The 22,613-nt window shown below is 54.3% G+C and overlaps 1 protein-coding gene across 1 annotated transcript in view; it reads right to left on the bottom strand.

The window, feature by feature from the left end:
- Positions 1 to 2,154: 2,154 nt before the first annotated feature.
- Positions 2,155 to 22,613, bottom strand: part of CFAP100 (cilia and flagella associated protein 100) — a gene marked incomplete at its 5' end in the record, with an annotated part of 46,101 nt that continues 25,642 nt past the window's right edge. The window contains 9 exons of the mRNA XM_079934355.1: positions 2,155 to 2,669; positions 3,442 to 3,535; positions 4,532 to 4,737; positions 5,844 to 5,979; positions 19,457 to 19,608; positions 19,686 to 20,010; positions 21,125 to 21,213; positions 21,725 to 21,957; positions 22,193 to 22,374. Coding sequence (XP_079790481.1) covers positions 2,556 to 2,669; positions 3,442 to 3,535; positions 4,532 to 4,737; positions 5,844 to 5,979; positions 19,457 to 19,608; positions 19,686 to 20,010; positions 21,125 to 21,213; positions 21,725 to 21,957; positions 22,193 to 22,374 — 1,531 coding nt within the window. The 3' untranslated portion in view covers positions 2,155 to 2,555. The remainder of the gene's footprint in view (positions 2,670 to 3,441; positions 3,536 to 4,531; positions 4,738 to 5,843; positions 5,980 to 19,456; positions 19,609 to 19,685; positions 20,011 to 21,124; positions 21,214 to 21,724; positions 21,958 to 22,192; positions 22,375 to 22,613) is intronic.

Genomic DNA, 22,613 nt, shown 5'->3' with positions numbered 1-22,613 from the left:
GTGATGAGAAAGCACCTGACCTCTGTGACCTGCCTCCTCAAGACACATAACCCCAGTCTGATCACAAGAAAAACACCAACCTGATCGGTCTTCCTCCACACTGTCAAGGTCACAGAAACAAGGTGAGTCTGGGAAACTGTCAAAGCCCAGAAGAGGCTAAACAGACATGACGACTACATGTCACGTGGTGCCCTGGATGGGATACTGGAACGGAAAAGGTAGAATAAAGGGAAACTGAATAAAATATGGATTTCCGTTCATAATAAAGTATCAGTGTTTGTTCGCTAAATGTGACAATTCTGTAGAATAAGAGAAACATATTGCATCAGACTAAAGATCTAGAGGAAACTGGTGATTTCTTAGTGAAAACACACATTCACAAAATGGACCCTAAAATAACAACATACAAGCGTCCCATTTGTGACCCAGAGCCCTCTTCCCTCCTGATTCTCCTCTCAGTGTTCTGGGGTTTCCCTTTCCTGGACAGGGAAGGGACAGGGACAGAGCTGTTTGGCTGCTCCTCTAAGATCTGACCCGACCCCGTGTCTTCATGTTCCCCACCCATCCCCACCCAACGAGGACACGCTGCCAGAGGGAGTCTCAGGACTTATTCAACAGCCACTGTTTGCACCCACGCTCTGCGCAGGCCAGCCTTCACGCCTTATGACTCACTCGATACCATTCAGGTATGCCTACTTGCTCCCTCACTGTGTGCATTTAAAAACCGCTGTTTACAGAGGATGTGTGCAAATAACCAACTTCTCAGATACACTCATTCTGCAAAATCCAATTTTTACTCTTTAGAAAGAAAACTTTTTAATTCAACATTCAATCCAGGCACACTCAATGTCTGCAATAAATACTCTATGTATATGCATTCCACTCCATCCAACAGACAGGTCTTGCCCGATCACTCTGGGCCAATCAACCATGTCTCACACACAGATGGACCTGGGGTGATCCCACACCTCACCCAGAGTGAAACTGGACTGACCACAGACCTCACGTCAAGGGGGAACTGGGCTTGTCCCACGTATCACCTGCAGGTGGAGCTGGAGCTGATGCGACACCTCTCCCCAGGGTAGAACTGGGGTCCACCCCACACCTCAAGTGAAGGTGGAACTGCAGTTGATTCCACACCTCACCTCAGGTAGAACTGAGGTTTAACTCACCTCACCCCACGGAGAACTCTGGTTGACCTCACATCTCGCCTCAGGTGGAACTGGGGTTGATTTCACACCTCAACTCCAGATGGTGCTGGGGTTGATGCAAAACCTCACCTCCAAGTGAGCTGGAGTTAATCCCACACCGCACCACGTGGCAGAGCTGCAGCGGATCCAGCTCCCCTCAGGGCGGAATCTGGGTTGACTCAACACCTCATTCAGTGGGGAGCTAGGGTTGATTGACACCTCATATCAGTGTGGAACTGGGGTTGGTTCCACACGTCAAACAGGGTGCAGCTGGGGGTGATCCTACGTCTCGTATCAGGGGAGAAACGGGGTGGATCCCATACCTCACCTCACAGAGAGAGGGGACTGATCCCACACCTCACCTCAAGGTGGAAACGGAGGTGATCCCACACCTCACCTCAGGTTAGAACTGGATTTGACGCCACACGTCACCTCCGGATCGAATCGTAGTTGATCCCACACCGCACCTCAGGGTTGAAGTGGGGTTAATCCCACACCTCACCTCAAGTAGAACTGGGGTTTATCCCACCTCTCACCTCAAGTAGAACAGGGGTTCATCCCACACCTCCGTCCAGGGTGGAGCTCGTGTGGATCCCACACCTCAACTCAGGTTCAACCTGGGCTGTTTCCACACCTCACCATGGTGAAAAGCTGGGGCCGATCCCACACCTCCTCCAGTTAGGGTGGCACAGTGTGCGACCCAACACCTCACCTCAGGATGGAGCTGCAGGGGGTCCCCCACCTCACCCTAGTTGATTCCATGCCTTACCTCGGGTAGAACGGGGTTTAACCTCACCATACGCATCTCACGTAGAACTCGGGTTATTCTCACACCTCAGCTCCGTGGGGACTAGGGGTGATCCCACATCTCACCTCAGGTTGGAGCTAAGGTCTATCCCACATTTCACAACAGGGTAGAGATAGGGTTGATGCCAAACCTCACCTCAGGGTGGAACTGGGGTCGGTCTCACATCTCGTCTCAGGTAGTTCTGCGTTTTATCCCACACCTCACCTCAGGGTGGAACCGGTTGGATCCTACACCTCGTCTCAGGATGCAGCTGGGGTTTATCCCAGCCCTCACCTTAGGAAGGAACTCTCTGTCTCAGCAGCTAATTGAATGGACATGCAAAATGGGCTCCTCTCGCATTATTTGCTGATTTAGATGACGAACGAGGGGAGACTGACATTTTGCTAGAGCGTCTGCCTCCTGAAACAGGCCTTGAGGTACCAGAGCGACATAGCTTTTATTTCGCGTGAGACTGAAGGGACAGCGTGGGAGCGGGGGGCATGGTGCCAGTGCTGGCGTGTCCTGGGGCGTCAGCCCCGCCGCCTCTGCTTCTCCTTAGGCAGCAGGTGGCCCGTGGGCTATGTGAAGAAGAACAGCCATTCCACCTGGTCCTTGTCCACCAGCTCGTGCCTGGGCGCCTCCTTGCTCTGCAGGGCAGGTGGCCGCGAGCGGCACACCAGCCTCCTGCCCCTCTGTGGGGACGGGCACGCCGTGAGCCTGCGCCCTGACCGCAGAGCCCCAGCACTGAGGTCTGGACACCTGGCCCGAGTGCACCAGGAGCCCAGGGCCCATGCCAGCCTCTCTGGTCACTCGTGGTCAGCAGGCGGGCCGGGGCCACTGTGAGCGCTGCGGGGGAGGAAGTCTAACCAGCCTGGACCGGACCTGCCCCCTGGGATGAGCCAGGCGTCGGGAGAGAAGGGGGGAAACCTGGAAACTCAGGGGAAACGCCAGGCTGAAGGGCCCGTCTCTCCTGCCGCGAGGATTACGGGAGACCCCGCAGTGTCCTCGTTTGTCCTTGGGGCCGTGTGGATGCTCAGGCCTGCTTTAGGGACCACGCATCCTGACGCCGGGGCCGGAGGCCAGAGGCCACTCCAGCCCACTTGCTGTGGTGGAGGACGCAGCTGTTGGGGGGCCCTTACTGAGGGATGATGACCTTGGCCTGTGGTCTGGCTGAAACATAGGTGGGACCCTGGGGTGGGGGCTGAGCTGTGGGCGCCAGCACTCTGGGTGGAGGGCCCGCAGCCGGGCAGGGCTGGGAGGGCACCCAGAGGAAGCAGGTCCCGAGGGGCAGGTGGGGCGGCGGGCCTGGAACGGGAGAACTTGCTCCACCCTGACCCCGCTCTGCTGGCCCATCTGCCCCCGAGGACCTCAGCAAGAGCATCTGCAAAAGGGGGCGAGCCGGGGGGGGCTGCAGGCCATCACCCCTCCCGGGCCCCGGCGCCTCCCCAGGGCCACCTCGCCCACCTTCTTCTTGACCTCGGCCTGGGCCCGGGCCCGGGCCCGCTGTACACGTTCCTCCTGCAGTTGCTTCTGCAGCATTAGCTTCTCTTCCCGGAGTCTCGGGGGCAGGAAGAGAGGGGTTCATGACCAGAGGGCCAGGGAAGGCCACCGAGTCACCAGCTCCCTCCCACACGGCCCTCAGGCCACAGCCCTCCATCTTCTGAGAAAACTGTCCACTCCTCTCCACCTCCCTGCCAGGGGGCAGGGCCTGGCTTCTGACCCTTGCTCCGTGCAGGTCGTGGCACTGGGCTCATGCCCCCGGGAGACCCGACTTCCTAGCTCGTCATCCCTGGTCACCGATCCACTCCCCCATCGCCGCCCTTGAAGGCCCAGGCCCCAGCAAGCTCTAGGGTCCCGTGTCGTCCTCTGTACTTGTGGCCGTCAAACCTCTGTCCAGTGCCCGCTCCAGCAGGGCCCACGGACACACAAGAAGAGCCCTTGTGCATGTGGCAGAGACACGGCTGCTTGCAGGTGACCGTGTCTCGGGGCTCTGCTAGGACCGAATGAACCAGGTGGCCAGGGACTGGCCTGCACCCCACTGCGCCCGTGGGGAGCTCCACGGGCCTCCCTTTGGAGCCGGGCGTCCCCTGCTGACCTAGGCTCCCTTCAGCTGCTCCCGAGCGGGCGCCTTCCCCCTCCACCGCCCCCCACCCCGGGCTCTGGCAGTGCAGCTCCTCTCCCCCTCCAGTCCAGCCAGCACAGTGCCTGCCACCGTCCCTTGTCTCCGGAGGCGAGGCCGGCTGGCCGCACCCTCACTTTGGCTCCCAGGCTCCCTGACGCCACCACACGCCCCACTCCCAAACAGGGACTTTCTCCGTCGGGCTGAGTGTGCCGTCCCGTCTGGACCCCCAGACGCCCCCAGACGCCCGCAGATGCCGGCTCCCCTCCCTCAGCATGCAGCACCAGGTCCTGCCGCTGGTTCGGGAGCTCCGCGGGCAGGGCCGCATCCGACCTCTGTCCTCAGTGCCAGCCCAGAGCCGGGGCAGGGGTGTGAGGGTCCCTCGCCCCCGGGCCCTCCCGCTGAGAGACAGCTGCACGACCAGCGGCACCTCACCTCAAATGGCGCTCCTTCTCCTTGGCTTTCTCGGCCTGCTCGACCCTCACCTGGGGCACCCGCTCCAGGTTCTCGAGCAGCTCGTTCAGCTGGTGCTCGATGGTGGCCAGCATCTTCACGGTGCCCAGGCTGGACTCCTGCTGGCTGCCGACACAGTGCTGGTACACGTCCAGCACCTTGCGGTTCAGGCTCTCCAGCAGCTTGTCCTGCGAGGTGGGAGGCCTCCCTCCAGTGTGGCCACGCGGGCCTGGGCCGGCCCCTTGCCCCAGCCTGCCAGACCTCTCACTGCGGCTTCTTTGACCTCCCAGGGCCCTGCCCAGCAGGCAGTGGGGCTCGGGAAGTGGGGGGGGGGCACAACTGGACGCCTGGACTTCTCTTGGCCAGAGTGCCTGACCCCTTGGCCCTCTTGTGGTCAGCCAGATCCTGGGTCCCGGCACCTACTGGGGCTCACGTCTGGGCCTCGGGGTGCCCACTGAGGCCCAGCCCCTATTCCAGGAGCCCGCCTTGTCCTGGCCCCACGCTGACCTCAGCTCCCCAGGACCACGTTCTGTGACCTGCTTTCTGTGTAGCCCTGGGCAGGTGGACTCCCCTCTCTCAGCCTGTCCTGGCATTCAGAAAACTCAACGACCGCTGTCCCACGGGGTGGTTACAAGAGGAGCAGCAGGCACAGGGCACAGCCAGCGCCCACTAGTCTGCAGGAGGCACGGACGCCTGGCCTGCTCTCAGGGCATCCCAGGTACCTGGCCCGGTGCCTGGCGCACAGTAGGCATTCAACGGGAATTTGAATGAACTGGGAAGTCAGGTGCACACCCTGGGCCCCGGGCATGCTGTCAGGAGGGGTGTGCCCGGTCCCAGGACACATCCCTGGCCTCTGTGCCCTCAGAACTCTCCCCCCCGCCAAGCCTGGCTGGGGACGTGCCTGCCCTGCTCCTGGCAGGGTCACTTCCAGACACACTGTGTGTGTTTAAGAAGCTGATGTAGTCACTGAAGGAAGCAAGGGATAGAGGAGGTGTGTCGGGGAGCTGCCTGTTCACAGGGCGTGAATACATGGCTGGTTCTGCTTTGAGGCCAACGGCCTTGTCCAGTGGTGCCCCTGGGTCAGGCCCAGAGCCTGGACGCTGGCAAGGGGCCACGGCAGCCCCAGAGCACCGCGTCCCCGGGGCTTCGCTCTCCCACCATCCGAGCTCTGAGCACTGGGCCCCGTCCCAGCAGGTGCCCATGAACGCCCCCACCCTCCCACCCTGGCCTGTGGCCACATGCCCTCTGCCCACCACCGCCCACGGGCAGCCATCTGTCCATCCAGAGGCCCTACCTCCTGATCACCCTTGTACTCGCCGAAATGGAATATGCGAGCTTTCAGCTCCAGCTCCGCGGCTGTCTCCTCCTCCCTGGCGACGGACATCATCAGCGTGCTGATCCACTGCTTCAGTTGGCTGACCTCCCGCTCCCTGGATGGGGGACCAGCACCTCTCTGAGCCTGCTGGCCTCTGCCGCATGCTGAGGGCTGGGTGAGGCCCAGGGTCAGAGGCGCTGGTGAGATGCGGGAGGAAAATGTAAGATCTTTAACAATCCACACTAAAAAAAACAAAGAAAACAAAAACCAGCCTCACCGAGGTAGGTAATTCACCATAAAATTCTTCACAAGTGCACAATTCAGTTGTTTTTAGTAGAGTTGCAAAGGCGTACAACCGTCACCATAATCTAATTTTAGAACATTTTCACCACCTGGGGAGAAACCCAGGCGGTCACTCCCACTCTTCCGTCCCCCCTACTTTGCCTCCTGGATGTCTCAGTAACGTGGAGCCACACGACATTTGTCCCTCTGTGTCTGGCTCTTTCATTCAGAACAATGTTTTCAGGTCTGTCCGTGTTGTAGCGCGTACCAGAGCTTCACTCCTTCCTGTGACCGCTGTGGTCCATCTATGACTCTGCAGTAGTGCGCTGTGTGCAGAGCCCACACTTTGCTGATGGCTTCTTCACCACTGGACACCTGGGTACTGCCCACCTTTAGGCTCTTGGGAATAATGCTGCTATGGACATTGACAGGACAGGGCTTGGTGAGGACACGTTTTCAATTCTCTTAGGAATAGGACAGCAACGATCAACTCTTACATGAAATAATATACTGAGAAGTTTTTTAAATCTTTCACAATCATGGCAGACACTGACCATTGTATGTTGGGGTTTCTGGAGCAGGAATCCTGGCTCTTAGGGTGGTCGTGGGGCTGTCCTGTACGGGCGGCCGCATGCAAGTCCTGGCCAGGGTAAGCAGGACATCGGCCCCTCAGCCAGCAGTGCCGGGAGGCCTAGAGGTGTCCCTTACCCCTACGGTGATTTTGTGGCTCTGCACATGGTTGATGGAACCTACTGACATTTTCTCCTTTACAGGCCAAGTGCCACGGGCTGCTGCTCCTTTGCCCACTGGGGGCCACCGGTCCGTCACACGCACCGCCACAGGGTTACGGGCCTCAGCCTCCCGGTGCCCCCCCGGGCTGCAGCCCCATGGCTGTGGGGCTGAGGCCAGAAGCCTGAGCATGAGGGATCCTGACCTGGTCTGGCCAGCTCTCCTGGGCTCTCAGAGGCAGATGGTCTGACAGGCCACACGCAGCTCCCACATACCCTCCCCCCGGGCCCTTGTGGGGTGCACGCAGGTTGCCCGGGACAACAACAGAGGCCGGACACCCCTCCAACCCTGAGTGCCCACCAAAAGGGCGGGTGCGTTCGGGGTCAGTGAGGCATCTCCTAAGGGTACGTGACTGCACTCGGTTCTAGCCTGTTTTGTAAAGCTTCCTCTACGTCCAGCGCCTGGACCCATGAGTGACCCTAGAGCCGGCACCTCTGCTACGTGGACCAGGTTGGGGGCCGGGGGGTAATTTTGATGTCCTATTTCTTCTCCAGGTAATTGGGATAAAAAGGTACCTTTTCCCCACTAGTTCTCTTTAAATGTCAAGTTGTTGGGTCACAGGCTTTTCTCTTCCACCAGATCCCACTGGTAAAGGAGAAAAGTCTCAGGAAATGCAGGGCACGAGGGACACACTGCTCAGTGTCGGTCCTTTCAGACCAGCGTGCACATCACCGGCACATCTGTCAGAAACGCAGGGTCCAGGCTCCACCTAGGACCTGCCCAGCTAGAGACTTCACTTACCAAGATCCCCGGGAACCCTCCTACAGTGTGGGAGGGAATGCAAGCTTCTGCAGCCACTGTGGAGAGCAGTGTGGAGGGTCCTCAGAAAGCTAAAAATAGAGCTACCATAGGATCCAGCAATCCCACTCCTGGGCATATATCCAGACAACAGTCTAATCCAAAGAGATACACGCATCCCCATTTTCAGAGCAGCACTGTTCACAACAGCCAAGACATGGAAACAACCTAAGTGTCCATGGACAGACGAATGGATAAAGAAGATGTGTTGCATATATACAATAGAATACTACTCGGCCATAAAAAAGAATGTAATAGGACTTCCCTGGCGGTCCAGTGGTTAAGACTCCGTGCTTCCAATGCAGGGGGCACGGGTTCAACCCCTGGTTGGGGAACTAAGATCCCACATGCCACAGGGTGCAGCCAGAAAGTAAAAAAAAAAAAAAAAAAAAAAAGAATAAAAGAATGCCATTTGCAGCAACATGGATGCAACTAGAGATTGTCCAACAAAGTACAGTAAGTCAGAAAGAGAAAGACAAATATATGACATCATTTCTATGTGCAATCTAAAATATGACACAAATGATCGTATCTATGAAACAGAAACAGACGACAGACAGAGATAAAAGACTTGTGGTTGTCAAGGGGGAGGAGGTTGAGGGAGGGATGGAGTGGGAGTGTGGGGTTAGCGGATCTAAGCTATTATATACAGAATGGATAAACAACAAGGTCCTGCTGTAGAGCACAGGGAACTATGTTCAGTATCCTGTGATAAGCCATAATGGAAAGAAATATTTTAAAAAAATATATATATATATATATGTTTGTGTGCCAGAATCACTTTGCTGTGAAGCAGAAATTAACACAACATTGTAAATCAACTATACTTCAATTTTAAAAAATACTAAAATTTAAAAAAAAAGCAAGATCCCTCGGGGAATCCAACGCACAGCACCTGAGGAGCATTTTGCCACCGGAAAAGTGATCACACAGGGAGGGAACCTATGGGTTGAAAGGGACTTAAAGATACAACTGATTGCAGAGTATCGATCTTATTTGGATTCTAATTCAAATTAATGATTGAAAAACTCCGTTTATGGATTTTGAATATTCAATATTAAGGATTTCTTTTTTTAATGCTATGATGGTATTGTGGTTAATTTGAAGAGGCCTCATCTTTTTAGAAGTACCTATTGAAACAGTTAAAGATTAAATGATACAATGCCTGGAATTTGCTTCAAAATAATATGGGAGGGACTTCCCTGGTGGCACAGTGGTTAAGAATCTGTCTGCCGATGCAGGGGACATGGGTTTGAGCCCTGGTCTGGGAAGATCCCACATGCCGTGGAGCAACTAAGCCCATGCACCACAACTACTGCACCTGCGCTCCAGAGCCCGCGAGCCACAACTACTGAGCCCGCGTGCCACAACTACTGAAGCCCACACGCCTAGAGCCCATGCTCCGCAACGAGAAGCCACCGCAATGAGAAGCCCATGCACCCCAATGAGAAGCCCATGCACCACAATAAAGAGTAACCCCTGCTCACTGCAACTAGAGAAAGCCTGCACGCAGCAACGAAGACCTAATACAGCCAAAAATAAATATATAAATAAATAAATTTATAAAAATAATATGGGACATAGGGAAGTGGGTGGGTTCTAGGTGAAGGGAGATTGGCTACAAGTTGATCACTGGTGAAGCTGGTGATGGGATCCTGGAGACTCATTATACCATCCTCTCTACTTCTGAAGATTTTTTTTTTTTGATGTGGACCACTTTTAAAGTCTTTATTGAATTTGTTAAAATATCGCTTCTGTTTTACGTTTTGGTGTTTTGGCCCCGAGGCGTGTGGGATCTTAATTCCCTGACCGGGGATCGAACCCACACCCCCTGCACTAGAAGGCGAAGTCTCAACCACTGGACCTCCAGGGAAGTCCCACCTCTCTACTTTTGTATATGTTTATGTGTTTGAAATTTTCTTAGAGCCACTGGGCTGAACTGGAGAAGTTATAATAGGTTTTTTAGACAGTAACAAGAAAGAGAATCCCTTCATAAATACCTGGGGACATATACTCAGAAAGTTTGCTGAACTGGTATTAAAGAGACAGAGAGAGAGAGGGAAAAGCGAGCAGAACCAAATGTGAATAAAGGTCATTCAAAGACCAAGCAAAAGAGAAGGAGTTACCATTTTCCTGCAGAAATAGCAGCAAAAAGAACAAAAATAACATCTTTTGAAGTCGGGGAAGATGGTAGAGTAGGAAGCCCCAGGAGTCTACCTCCCCATCCAGACCACTGTTGCACTGGCAGAACTGTGATGGAGCTCTTCTGTAACTCTGGAGTCTGTTGAGGCTTGCAGTTTCTAAGGGAAGACTGATGTAAAACTGTGTTCATTTCTGTCCATTTCAGCACTGAGCACAGTAACAGCTACCTATCCCCCACCTCCATCCCTGTGGCAGCATCCACAAGGAAAAGTCTCAGAAAAGACCTGAGACCTTAAGTTTACACCTCAGGCTGACTCTCAGCACAAAGATAGCGTACAACAATCAAAACAACCAAAACCAACAAACAATGGCAACAATAAACAGAAAACCCTGGGGAAGAGACAGAATGTGATTTCCAGAGTTAACACATTATTAAACTCAAATATTCAGGGTTTACCAAAACTTCACAAGGCACACATAGAAATGAGAAAGTATGGCCCATTGACAGGAAAAACAAACAAACTGTTCCTTAAAAAAACATGATGGCAGGTATACTACCAAGACTTTTAAAAAACTGTGTTAAAAGATGCTCAAAGAGGGGCTTCCCTGGTGGCGCAGTGGTTGAGCGTCCGCCTGCCGATGCAGGGGACACGGGTTCGTGCCCCGGTCCGGGAAGATCCCACATGCCGCGGAGCGGCTAGTCCCATGAGCCATGGCCACTGAGACTGCACTTCCAGAGCCTGTGCTCCACAACAGGAGAGGCCACAACAGTGAGAGGCCCGCGTACCGCAAAAAAAAAAAAAAAAAAAAGATGCTCAAAGAACTAAAAGAAGATGTGGAGAAGGTCGAGAAAATGATGTGTGAACAAAATGGAAATACGCACAAAGAAGTAGAAAACTTAACAAGAAATCAGAAAAGAAAACCTGGAGCTAAAAAACACAATCATTGAAATAAATAATTCACTAGAGGGATTGAAAGGCAAACTTGAGCAGGGAGAAAAAACAATCAGTGATCTTGAAAAGAGGACGATGGAAACGATGGAGGCTGAGGAACAGAAAAGAAAAGACTGAAGAAAAGCAAACAAAGCCTAAGGAACCTGTAGGACAACATCAAGAAGACCAATATACGCATTGTGGGCGTCACAGACAGAGAAGAGAGAGAAAGCGGTGGAGAATGTATCTGAAGAAATAATGGCTGAAAAGTTTGCAAACTGGATGAATATACACATCCAGGAAACTCAAGGAACTCCAAGTATGAGGAAGTCAAAGAGACCTACACTGAGACACATTATAACAAACGATCACAGGGTAATCGAAAGCCAAAGAATCTTGAAAGCAGCAAGAGAGAAGCGAATCCCCACATCCAAAGGACCTTCAATAAGATTTTCAGCCCATTTCTCATTAGACACTGTGCAGGCCAGAAGACAGAGGCCAACATATTCAAAGTGTTCAAAGGAAAGAAACAAAAGAGTCAACCATGAATCCTACATCTGGCAAAAGGGTCCTTTAAAAGTGGAGAAATCAAGACATTCCCAGATGAACAAAAGCTGAGGGACTTGGTGACCACTAGAGCTGTCCTGCAAGAAAGGCCCAGAGGAGTCCTGCCAGGTGAAATGAAAGGTTACTGATAGAAACTTGAAGCCACGTGGACAAATAAAAATCTCAATAAAGGTAAATACATCAGCAAGTACAAAAGCCAGTATTACGGTAACAGAGGCTTGCTAAAAAAAAAAAAAAGAAGAAGAGATCCTTCTCACCCCTCAAACTTGAGGGCCGTGCTCACCTAGACCCGGCATTAGGATTCTGGAGGAAACGAATGACACACGCTTGGCTCTGGTTCCTTTACAGGACCTGGGTTTTGTTTGTCTTCCTCGTCTGCTCCAGCATCGTAGCTTTTTCTTCTCGGTCTTATCCCTGTGGAGGTGTCCAGCGTGAGCTCCTGTCCCTGCACCTGGGCCTTGGGTTCAGTCCAGGGCGGTTTTCACCTGCCGGTGCACTGGCTTTTGCCTCTCCTGCCTTCCGTCTGTTGGCACCTGGAATTCCTCCCACTCGTCACCTGCAGGCGTAGCCCTGGGCCCTGCCCTTTCTCCTGCAGTGCCACCTTGTTCTTCTCCTTGGAGCTCTGGTAGCTGTCCCAGCCTACTGCCCACTTTGCCCGCCTGACTGCCGGCCGTGTTCAGTCCTTATCACGCCCTTAACCCCGGTGGGCTTTCCTGTGCCCCGATGGTTCTTTCCCCGGCGGGGCTGAAGCCTCTCCAGAGAGGAGTTAAGACGTTCTCCTAATTCTCACAGCGTCTACGTTTACTAGGACTTCTCAAACTCATCCCCTTCGTGAATGTTTTCTCTCCTGTTTCCGATGCCAGTTTTTGTTGGCTTCTCTGTAGAGCTGGGAGTCAGTGCAAGTCCAGTCCCGGGACCTAAGGTGAGTTGTGTCGCTTTAATCGAGTGTCGGGATGGAGCCTGGGCTGGAGGCTGACATGCGGGCTGGTGTCCACCGGGCCGTGGAGGCTCGTTTCCATGACTGAGCGGCAGTCGTGGGCTGCAGGTGCCTCGCGTGGCTGCCAAGACTCAGCCTACACGGCGTGTGGCCTCAGCCGAGGCCGGCACGGGCCAGCACTTCCTGCTGGGTGTGGCTGGCCTTGGCCCGGTGGCCCCAGCTACTGCAGGGCTGACCCTCACCTCCAGCGATGGTGTCTGGGGCTCTGCTGGATTCCTTCCTGCACATTCTCTGACTTCCTGGTTGGGCTGGTCCTTCTTGGAGGCAGGTTTGCGCGGTTTCCAGGAAGGGACCGAGGCTTTCTCTTTCCTGCTCCTGTGGTCACTACGGCACAGCTGGGAGGGGCTCGGGTTCCCTCTGGCTTGAGCACCTCCGCTTGGCTCCTCTCTGGTCCCATCACCTCTGCCCTGTCTGGAGACACAGAACTGACCCTGGCGCTCAGGCTCTGTCCTTACCTCAGCCTGTCCTGTGTCTCTTGTGTGTCTCAGGCCCATCTTCCTGGTCTGGGCTCTCCTTGACCCTGAATGGAGGGCCCAGGGAGTGAGCGTCTCAAGCAACTCACAGCAGGGAAAGGGCTGGGACCTGAGGGAGGGAGCCAGGGAGCCAGCGTGCGATTCAAGGAGGTGTTCGCCCTCAGGGTCACATGCGACTCCTCACATGCGGTGCCCTTGACAGAGAATATATGATGCCCTGTCGGCTCGTCCTGCAACCTTACGCGCCCAGTCAATGTACAGGGGCGACTGGCCAAGTCAGCCTTAAAAAGTCCTGAATTCACCAAATAATATTTTGTGGTTGCGGTTTAATTTACGTATCAGAAATGTACCATTTTGTGTATACGGCGGGGCTAGACAAACGTACACGCTGTGTAAGGACCAGCATAATCGAGGCACAGGGCCTTTTCACACCCCCAAACTTCCTCGTGCCCCTCGGTCTCCTCCCTCCCCTTCCCCCACCAAAGGCACCTGATGGGCTGAAGTCTCCATTCACTTTGGCTTCTCAAAGATGCTCACACCCTGAACGCAGGCTGAACTCATCGACTTGCTCTCACCAGTGCAACGCGGGCAGCACGTCCCTTCTGTGACCAGGTTACAGAGGATCCTGACTTCCGTCTCGCTAGGAGACTCTCTCCGCTGGCTTTCCGGCTTGCACACAAGCTGCCCTATCCAGGAGCCCACGTGGCAGGGACTGAGGGTGGCCTCTGGCCTAGAACCAGCCAGGACCCAAATCCTGACAACAGCCGCGTGCACGAGCTCGGAGCTCAGAGCCTTGGGACGATTGCAGCCCAGCCTCCACCTGGACAGCAGTCCCCGTGAGGCCCCGGAGCAGAGAAGCCAGCCCAGCCGTGCACAGGTCCCTGACCCAGAGAAAGCCTGACATAATACATGTGTGTTAGACTGAGCCACCGGGTTTTGGGGTAATTTGCGACGCAGCAATGGATCACACACACAGTTGGTTCTAGCCTCCCGAATAATAAGACAGTCGGTGTTCTCTGGTGCCTGGCTTCTCTCCCTCACCCGCATCACTGGCTGGCGTGATAGTCTGCTCCTTCTTACTGCTCAGTAGATTTGTACGGCGCGTAACGGCCCCCTTTACATGTCCGCGCCCTAACCCCACGAACCTGTGAATACGTTACATTACCCGGCAAGGGGGAACCAGGGCTGCAGATGGAATTAGGGCTGTTAGCCAGCTAACCCTGAGATGGAGAGATGGTCCTGGATTATCTGGTTGGACGCATTGTAATCACAAGGGTCCTTGTAAACGGAAGACAGGGGCAGGAAAGAGAGTCAAGCAATGTGAGGGGAGGAGGCCTCCGCTGGCACTGCTGGCTTCCAAATGCAAGGGCAAGGTGGCCTCTGGAAGCTGGAAAAGGGCTCTGCCTCAGGGCCTCTGCCGACACCCTGATTTTAACCCAGCAAGACCCGTGTCGCGATTCTGGCCTCCAGAACTGTAAGAGGATAGCTCTGGTTGCTCTAAGCCCCTCGGTTTGCACTAATTTGTCACAGCAGCGGTGGACACCCAACGAGAGTGCTGTGGGCAGGCCGCACTGTCCATCCGCTCGCCTGCTGGTGACATGGCGTGAGCCCAGCCCTGGCGGCTCTGCCTGGCTCCACTGTGGCACTCCTGAGAGTTTCAGGACACTGTCTCTAACACGGCCACTCTTGCTTCCACTGTGGGAATACACTGCTCATTTGCTGTTGTATATATTTTTTGAATACAGACTTCATATTTTAGAGCAGTTTTAGGTTCACAGCAAAACCGAGTGCAAGGTACAGAGATTTCCCGAATTTCCCCTGCCCCCCACCTCCCCCACTATTGACATTCCGCGCCAGGGTGGTCCGCTTACCACAACTGATGAACGCACATGGGCCCATCATTATCACCCAGAATCCACAGTTAACACTGGGGTTCACTCTTGGTGGTGTACATTCTATGGATGTGGGCTTTACCCATCATTGTGGTGTCACATACAGTATCGTCACTGCCCTAAAAATCCTGGGTTCTCCCTATTCATCCCTCCGCCCCCCAACTCCTGGCAACCACTGATCTCTTTTTTGTGTGTGTGGTACGCGGGCCTCCCACTGCTGTGGCCTCTCCCGTTGCGGAGCACAGGCTCCAGACGCGCAGGCTCAGCGGCCATGGCTCACGGGTCCAGCCGCTCCGCGGCGTGTGGGATCCTCCCGGACCGGGGCACGAACCCGTGTCCCCTGCATCGGCAGGCGGACTCTCAACCACTGCGCCACCAGGGAAGCCCAACCACTGATCTTTTCACTGTCTCCCTAGTTTTGCCTTTTCCAGACTGTCATACAGTTGGAATCACACGGTTTTGTAGCCTCTTCAGATTGGCTTCTCTCACTTCGTCATATGCAGTTGAGTTTCTTCCATGTCTTTTCACGGCTCAACAGTTCATTTCTTTTTAACACCAAATAACATTCCACTGTCTGGTTGTATCTCCTGAAGGCCATCTTGGTTGCTGTCAGGTTTTGAATAAATTATGACTACAGCTGCTATAAGCATCTATGTGCAGGTTTTGATGTAGACCTAGGATCTTAACGCCTTGGGTGAACACCAAGGCGTATGACTGCTGAATCCTAAGGTAAGAGTACGTTTGGTTTCGTTAGAAACTGCCCAACTGTCCTCCAAAGTGGCTGCACCCCCATCGATGACGAGCGTTCCTGTTGCTCCACCACCTCACCAGCACCTGCTGCTGTCAGTGCTCTGAGTTTGGTCATTCTGATGGGTGTGTAATGGTAGTTCGGGGTTTTTTTTGTTTTTTTGTTTGTTTGTTTTTGGCCACGCCTCACAGCTTGTGGGATCCTAGTTCGCTGAGCAGGGATAGAACTCCAGCCCTCGACAGTGAAAGCTCGGAGTCTTAACTGCTGGACCGCCATGGAATTCCCTCTCGTTGTCTTAATCTGCATTTCCCTGAGGACCTATGACGCCGAGCACCTTTTCATGTGCTTTTTTGCCATCTGACTATTTTTTTGATGAGGTGACAGTTCAGATCTTTGGCCCATTTTTTTAATCAGGTTGTTTATTCCTTATTGTGAAACTTTAACAATATTAAAATTTTAACAATTTTTAAACAATATTAAATTTTTAACAATGTATATTTTGGACAACAGCCCTTTATCATACATTTTGTACATATCTTCTCCCAGTCTCTGGCTTACCTTCTCATTCTCTTGACATTGCTTTTCATAAAGCTGAATTTTATATTTTTAATGAAGTCCACCTTATCAATTCTTTCTTTCACAGACCGTCTTCTTTGGCGTTGTGTCTGAAAAGTCATCACCGTACCCAAGGTCATCTAGGTTTTCTCCTATATTTTCTTCTAGTTTTATAGTTTTGCATTTTAGGTGTGCGTCTGTGATCCATTTTTGAGTTAGTTTTTGTGGAGGGTGTAAAGTCTGTGTCTAGATTCCTATTTTTTTTTTGCATGTGGACATCCAGCTGTTCCAGCAGCATTTGTTGAAAAGACTGTTTGTTCCATCGTACGACCTTTGCCCCTCTGGGAAAAATCAGTTGATCACATTTATGTGGGTTTATTTCTGGGTTCTCTATTCTGTTCCATTGATCTCTATGTCTTTTCTCTTGCCAATTAAGTCTTGGAGTCAGGTAGTGTCATTCCTCTAACTTCGATCTTCTCCTTCAATACTGAGTCGGCTCTTCTAGGTCGTTTGCCTCCACATAAATTTTAGAATCAGTTTTTCAATATCCATAAAAAAAACTTGCTGAGATCTCGGTGGAGAGTGCACTGAATCTGTAAAGCAAGCTGGGAAGCACCGATACTTTGACATATTTGAGTCTTCCTACCCATAAACATGGCTTGCTTTATCAGAATTTTGTGGCTTTCCTCATAAAGATCTTGTACATATTTTGTTAGCTATGTAAGCATTTCATTTGGGGGGACGCTAATACATCTTCAGTTTCAAATTCCACTTGTTCATTGCGAATGTATAGGAAGGTGATTGACTTTTGTATATCAACCTTGTATTCTGTAACCTTGCTATAATAGTTTACTAGTTCCAGGAGGTTTTCTTTGTTGATTCTTTCATTTCTTCTACACAGATGACCATGTGTTCCATGAACAAAGAAAGTTTTATTTCTTCCTTCCCAGCCTGTATACCTCTTCCTTCCTTTTCTTGCCTTGTTGCATTAGCTAGGACTTCTAGTACGATGTTGAAAAGGAGTGGTGACACAGGACATCCTTGCCTTGTTCCTAATCTTAGCAAGAAAGCTTTAAGTATGACGTTAGCTGTAGGGCTTTTGCAGACATCTTATATCAAGTTTAGGAAATTCTCCTCTATTCCTAGTTTATTGAGGGTTTTTATGATGAATGAGTATTAGATTTTCTCAAATGCTTTTTCTGCATCCATTGATATGATCATGTGCTTTTTTCTTATTTAGCTTATTGATGTGGTGGATTACATTGATTGATTTTCAAATGTTAAACTAGCCTTGCATACCTGGGAAAAATCTCACTTCATCGTGGTGTATAATTCTTTTTATACGTTGTTGAATTCAATTTGCTAACATTTTGTTGAGGATTTTTACATCTCTCTGTTCACGAGAGATACTGTACTTTTCTTGTAATGTCTTTGTCTGGTTTTGTTACTAGGTAGGTTAACGCTGAATGCTGGTCTTAGAGAAGGAGTTAGGAAGTATTCCCTCTGTTTCTATCATCTGGAAGAGACTGTAGAAAACTGTTATCTCTTCCTTAAATGTTTGGTAGAATTCACCAGTAAATCCATCTGGCCCCGGTAACTTGTGTTTTGGAAGGTTTTTTTGTTTTTTTAAGTTTTTATTTATTTATTTTTGGTTGTGTTGGGTCTTTGTTGCTGCACATTGGCTTTCTCTAGTTGCAGCGAGTGGGGGCCACTCTTTGTTGCAGTGCACAGGCTTCTCATCGCGGTGGCTTCCCTTGTTGTGGAGCATGGGCTCTAGACGTGTGGGCCTCAGCAGTTGTGGCACACAGGCTCAGTAGTTGTGGCGTGCGGGCTCAGTAGCTGTGGCTCGCGGGCTCTACAGCACAGGCTCAACAGTTGTGGCACACAGGCTCAGTTGCTCTGCGGCATGTGGGATCTTCCCAGACCAGGGCTCAAACCTGTGTCCCCTGCACCGGCAGGCAGACTCTCAAACCCTGCGCCACCAGGGAAGCCCATGGAAGGTTATTAATTATTAATACAATTTCCTTAAAAGACAGGCCTACTCAGATTGTTTATTTGTTGTATTTTTAAAGTTTTTTTTTAAAGATTTTTTTGATGTGGGCCATTTTTAAAGTCTTTACTGAATTTGTTACAATATTGCTTCTGCTTTAAGTTTCTGGTTTTTTGGCTGTGAGGCATGTGGGATCTTAGCTCCCTGACCAGGGATCGAAGCCACACTCCCTGCATTGGAAGGCGAGGTCTTAACCACTGGACCACCAAGGAAGTCCCGAAGTTTTCTTTTTCTTTTTTCTTTCTTCCTTATTTTATTTTAGAAACGATGGTTGAGTTCATGTAAGTTAAATGCCTATGGGCTGTGACTCCTCTGGAAATAAACTGTTGGTGATCTTGGGGGTGGCTCAGCTGGCTGAAGACCAGCTACCAGACAGCCCCTCCAGGATTCTGCCGTGAGGCCTATGGGTGCATGTGTATGTCCTCTAGCAGGTTCGTGGAGTCTGGGAGGCCGCCTGCCTCTCCCCAGCTCATCTCGCCTTGTATCTCTGCCACTTCCCAGGTTCCAGGAAACAGTCCTTCCTGAGAGCCTACGTTTCTGTATGATTCTGGAGCCCCTCAGGAGGAAATTCTCCAGGGTAGATGCAGCCCAGCAAGACTGAGCCCTGAAGAACATGGTGCCCCCGGGACTTCACAGCCTCGGGCCGGCTCCCGCCTCAGGGCTTTTACACGTGCCTTCCCTTTGCGCGCAGCCCTCTTCCCCCGAGATCCCCCATGTGGCTTCCCGCTGCTCAGGAAGTGCCTGGCTTAAAGGACGCCTTCCCCTGGAAGCCTCCCCTCCCCTCTCCCATCTGCTGCGACCCTCCACTTCGGCCTTCCTACGTCACTCTTTCTTTTCCTCCTAGCATGTGTTACTACCTACAAGTCAAATCTGCGAGCCTCTAAGTCGGCTCCCACGGGCTGTCAGCTCACGAGGCAGGGCCTTACCTTATCCCTGGAGAGCCTAGACCCCAGCCTGACCCAGAACAGGCGCTCAGCCACTGTCTGGGAATAAACGGATGATTCCTGGCTCCCAGCAGGCCTCACGTGGTGCCCCGGCCTGACCCTGCCCAGACCAGCTCTGGGGGGCCTAGTGTCAGCAATAAGGCCCTGCGCGAGAGGGCCTTGGAGATCTCCCCCTCTGTGTACAGGCTGCTCCAGGGTGGGGAGGGGCCTGACCCGCTCCCAACCCCAGCCCCCCGCCCAAGAAGACACACCCTCTTCCCAGAGCCAGGCCTTAAGTCTGCAAATGGAGCTTTCCAGAAAACTGAAGCCATGCACAGGGCGGGGAGTGCACAGCCCAGCTCCCAGTTGCTGTGGGAGGTCCCAGGAGGAAAGCCAGTGACAGAGCCCCCTCGCTGCCCGGGCGCCCGGCGGCGTGAGACCTACATGCGGATCTGGGTGTTTTTCAGGGTGAAGCTCAGCTCTTCCAAGGCCTCCTCCATCTCCTGGGTGTTCTGGACCAGTAAGAGGTTCTGCTCTTCCAGGTTCACGAAGACATCCAGGAGCTGCTGGGGCTCCGTGAAGTACAGCTGCAGCTCCTGCAACCAGAGCCACGTGGAGCTGCTGGACGGCGCGGGCCCGGCTCCTGCGGCCCCCGCCCAGAGCGGGCACTGACCTCCCCGTCGCTGTCTGGGTCCTCCTGCACGGGGAGGGTGGAACAGGCCCTGCGGAGACACGGGGTCGGGGAGGCCTGAGGGCGTGACGCCCGCCCCTCGCCCCCTCCTCTGTCCCTCAAGTTGCCGAGAAGGTGGCGCTGGGCTCCTCTCGGCCCCCAGCTGTCACACGGCAGCCAGGGGGAGAGGGTCAGCACCCAACTAGCTCCTCTCATTCCGGCCAGACTACAGCTCGCGCCCTCGGGGCCTGTGAGCCCCCATCCCGAGGCGGCTCTGCCCCTCCCCACCGGCTCCTTCCCGCACTCCGGGTGCTCAGCAGCTGTGCACCTGCGACTCCCCATTCACCGTGCGCCTTTTCTGCCCACCTCCTCTGTCAGATTCGGCCGTGCCACGTGTCCTTGCTGGTCCCACGCACAGCTGTCGTGACACGCATGCCACGGGGCAGGGACCGTGCTGGGCGGGCCCAGAGGCCACAGGAAAGGCTGCTTGGGCCGCAACACTGCAGGGGGCCCTGGACCGACCTCAAACCCGCTTTCGTCACCCCTCCTGGCCTGCTCCAGCCTGCACCCTATGCAGACACGCAGGTTCTGCTGGCCCCGGAGCTGGCGAGGGGGGCTTGCAGCCGGGGACAGCTGGGCCGAGGCCTGAGAGACTCCAGGTGAAGTACGGAGATGACAGCGCAGGGCCCACGCCGACAGCTAACACACTCCCAGGCCTGTGCCCCACCCCGTCTGCACATTGATGCCCATTCGGCAAATGAGAAACACGCTCCTCAGAGAGCCAGTCACCTGCCGAGGTCACCGCTAGGACACTCTTGGCCCAGAAGGTGCCCTTCTAAGAATCCTCCTTCCAGGAGGACAGAGCCTGGGGCTGGGCTGGACTTTAGCCCCCACTTGCCCTCTCGGCCGAGTGCCTCGTGCAGCCCACAACCTGCCCACACGTGCTCAGTGGCCCTGGTCACATGGCTAGTAGAGGGCGGGGCCCAGACCTCTGTTCTCAGGGTCTGTCCCGACAGAAGCCTGCTGCTGGGAGCTCCAGGGCTGAGGGCAACGTAGGGCGAGGAAGCACACACACGTAACCTCTTCAGCTGGAAACAGCACCCCCGACAGGGGTTCCTGGGACCAGAGTCAACCTGCTGCGTGGCTTGCGCAGTTGGTGGTATGTCCACAACACTACAGTATCAGAGAAGGAAGTAGCAGGAGACCCAAGTGCAATCATGGCCGTGCTTTGCTGAAACTTCCTGGACTCTGCAGCCCTGGCCCCGAGGGCAGGTGCTGGAAGCGGAGCCAGGGCTCCAGCTTCGCCTGGCTGCTCAAGGCCCCAGTCCCCTCTCCGCTGCGTGGGCAGCACTGCAGGAGGGGCCGGGGTTTGGGGTGGCTGGGCTGGAGGAGCGAGGGGACACGGAGGAGGGAGTGGGGCAGGAGGTCTGTCCCATTGTCACCTGTCACAGCTGGAGAACAGCGGGCATGGAGGGGGGGTGGAGAGGCACTGCAGGAAGGGACCCAGGAGAGCCCGGGGGGCTTGGGGGTCCTAGAGGTGGGTGTCGGAGGGACCACGGGGCAAGTCACCGGGTCTGGATCTGTTTGATTTGCTTGTCCCTTACCATGTTTTTTTAAAGACTTAAAAGTAACTGTCACAGTTAAAATTTGGGACTTCCATATGAAAATCCAGACTTCCTGATTCTCTTGAAAGGCTCGGAGGCTCTGCCAGCCGCCAGCCGGCACTCCTGCCACAGAGGGCGTGGGCAGGTGCGTCCTGTCCCAGGCGCCCACCTAGCTGCTTCATCTGTGTACCTCTGACTGTCCCACCAGCGCCCAACTGGGCCACCCCAACTCAAGTTCACCAAATCAGACAAAAAGAAAGCTTTGCTTGGGAAACATCTCGCTTTTCAGGCTTAAGTCTGACTCCAGACCGTCCAGGCTAGAAACAGCCCCTCCTGACCCTCTCACCCCGGCTGGGGTGCCTCTGGCCGGAGCCACTGGGGGCCGCTCCGCAGCAGGCCAGTCACCTCCATCACCCGCCCCCCACCAAGCCCACTCACCTGGGGCCCAGCCTGCCAGGCCCACTGGGCCGGGGGCCCCCCTGGTGGCTGACAGTGCTGGGCCGGACCTGCCTCAGCTGCGGCACCTGCAGGAGCTTGGTGGCCTTCTCTGGGCCCTGCTCCTCTGGAGGAAGCAGAGGAGGGCTGTCCATCTGCCCCAGCCCGGAGCAGGGCCCCTCCAACCTGGGGCAGCCACATACCTCTGAGATCTGTCTGGCCCTTGATCTCTGGTCCTACAGGAAGCACAGGAGGACTCTCAGATGGCTCAGGGGCACAGAGTTCCCCAGGACCCTCCCCGAGGTCCCCCTCAGCGGCAGGAGGAAGGTTTGCTTTGACAGTCGGCGATTCTCCCAGGAGTGTGTGGGCTGAGCCCGGGGAGGGGGGGGGCTCTGCGAGCAGGGGAAGGGGCCTGGAGCCAGCTGGACACAGGCTCTAGGAGCACCCGGCACGCCCTCTCTCTCCTGCTACCTTTGTCCCCGAGTGTAGAGAACAGCACGTTCTCCTCGGAGGCCTCGACCGCCTCCCTGGTGCTTGTGAGAGATGAGCGCTTTCTCTCCTGTCCCTCCAGCCACTCCTTGGGCGACAGCTTGTACAGGAAATCCTTGTAGATCTTGTAACGCTGCAGAGTGTCTTCAAATTTGGCGATTTCACTAGACCCGGGAGGGGACGGGCAAAGTCAGGCTCCGTCCCTGGGCCCCTAGGAGGGGAGGCCGGGCCCAGAGCTCCCAGGCCTCCCGAAGGACAGGCGCCGGAACTCCGTGTGCGGGGAAGGAGGCCGCCCTGCCGGGACCAGCGCGGCTCACACCCCGAGTTGCAGCCGCTCTCAGGGTGGAGCGAGCCCTGCCCGGTGGTGTGGCCTCAGGAAGGCCCCCGACTCTCTCCTGGCCTC

Source organism: Stenella coeruleoalba (assembly GCF_951394435.1).
Source record: "Stenella coeruleoalba genome assembly, chromosome: 10".
NCBI classification, from domain to species: Eukaryota; Metazoa; Chordata; class Mammalia; order Artiodactyla; family Delphinidae; genus Stenella; species Stenella coeruleoalba.
Note: the sequence above shows the minus strand (reverse complement) of the source record. Positions and strands in the feature narration are given on the sequence as shown.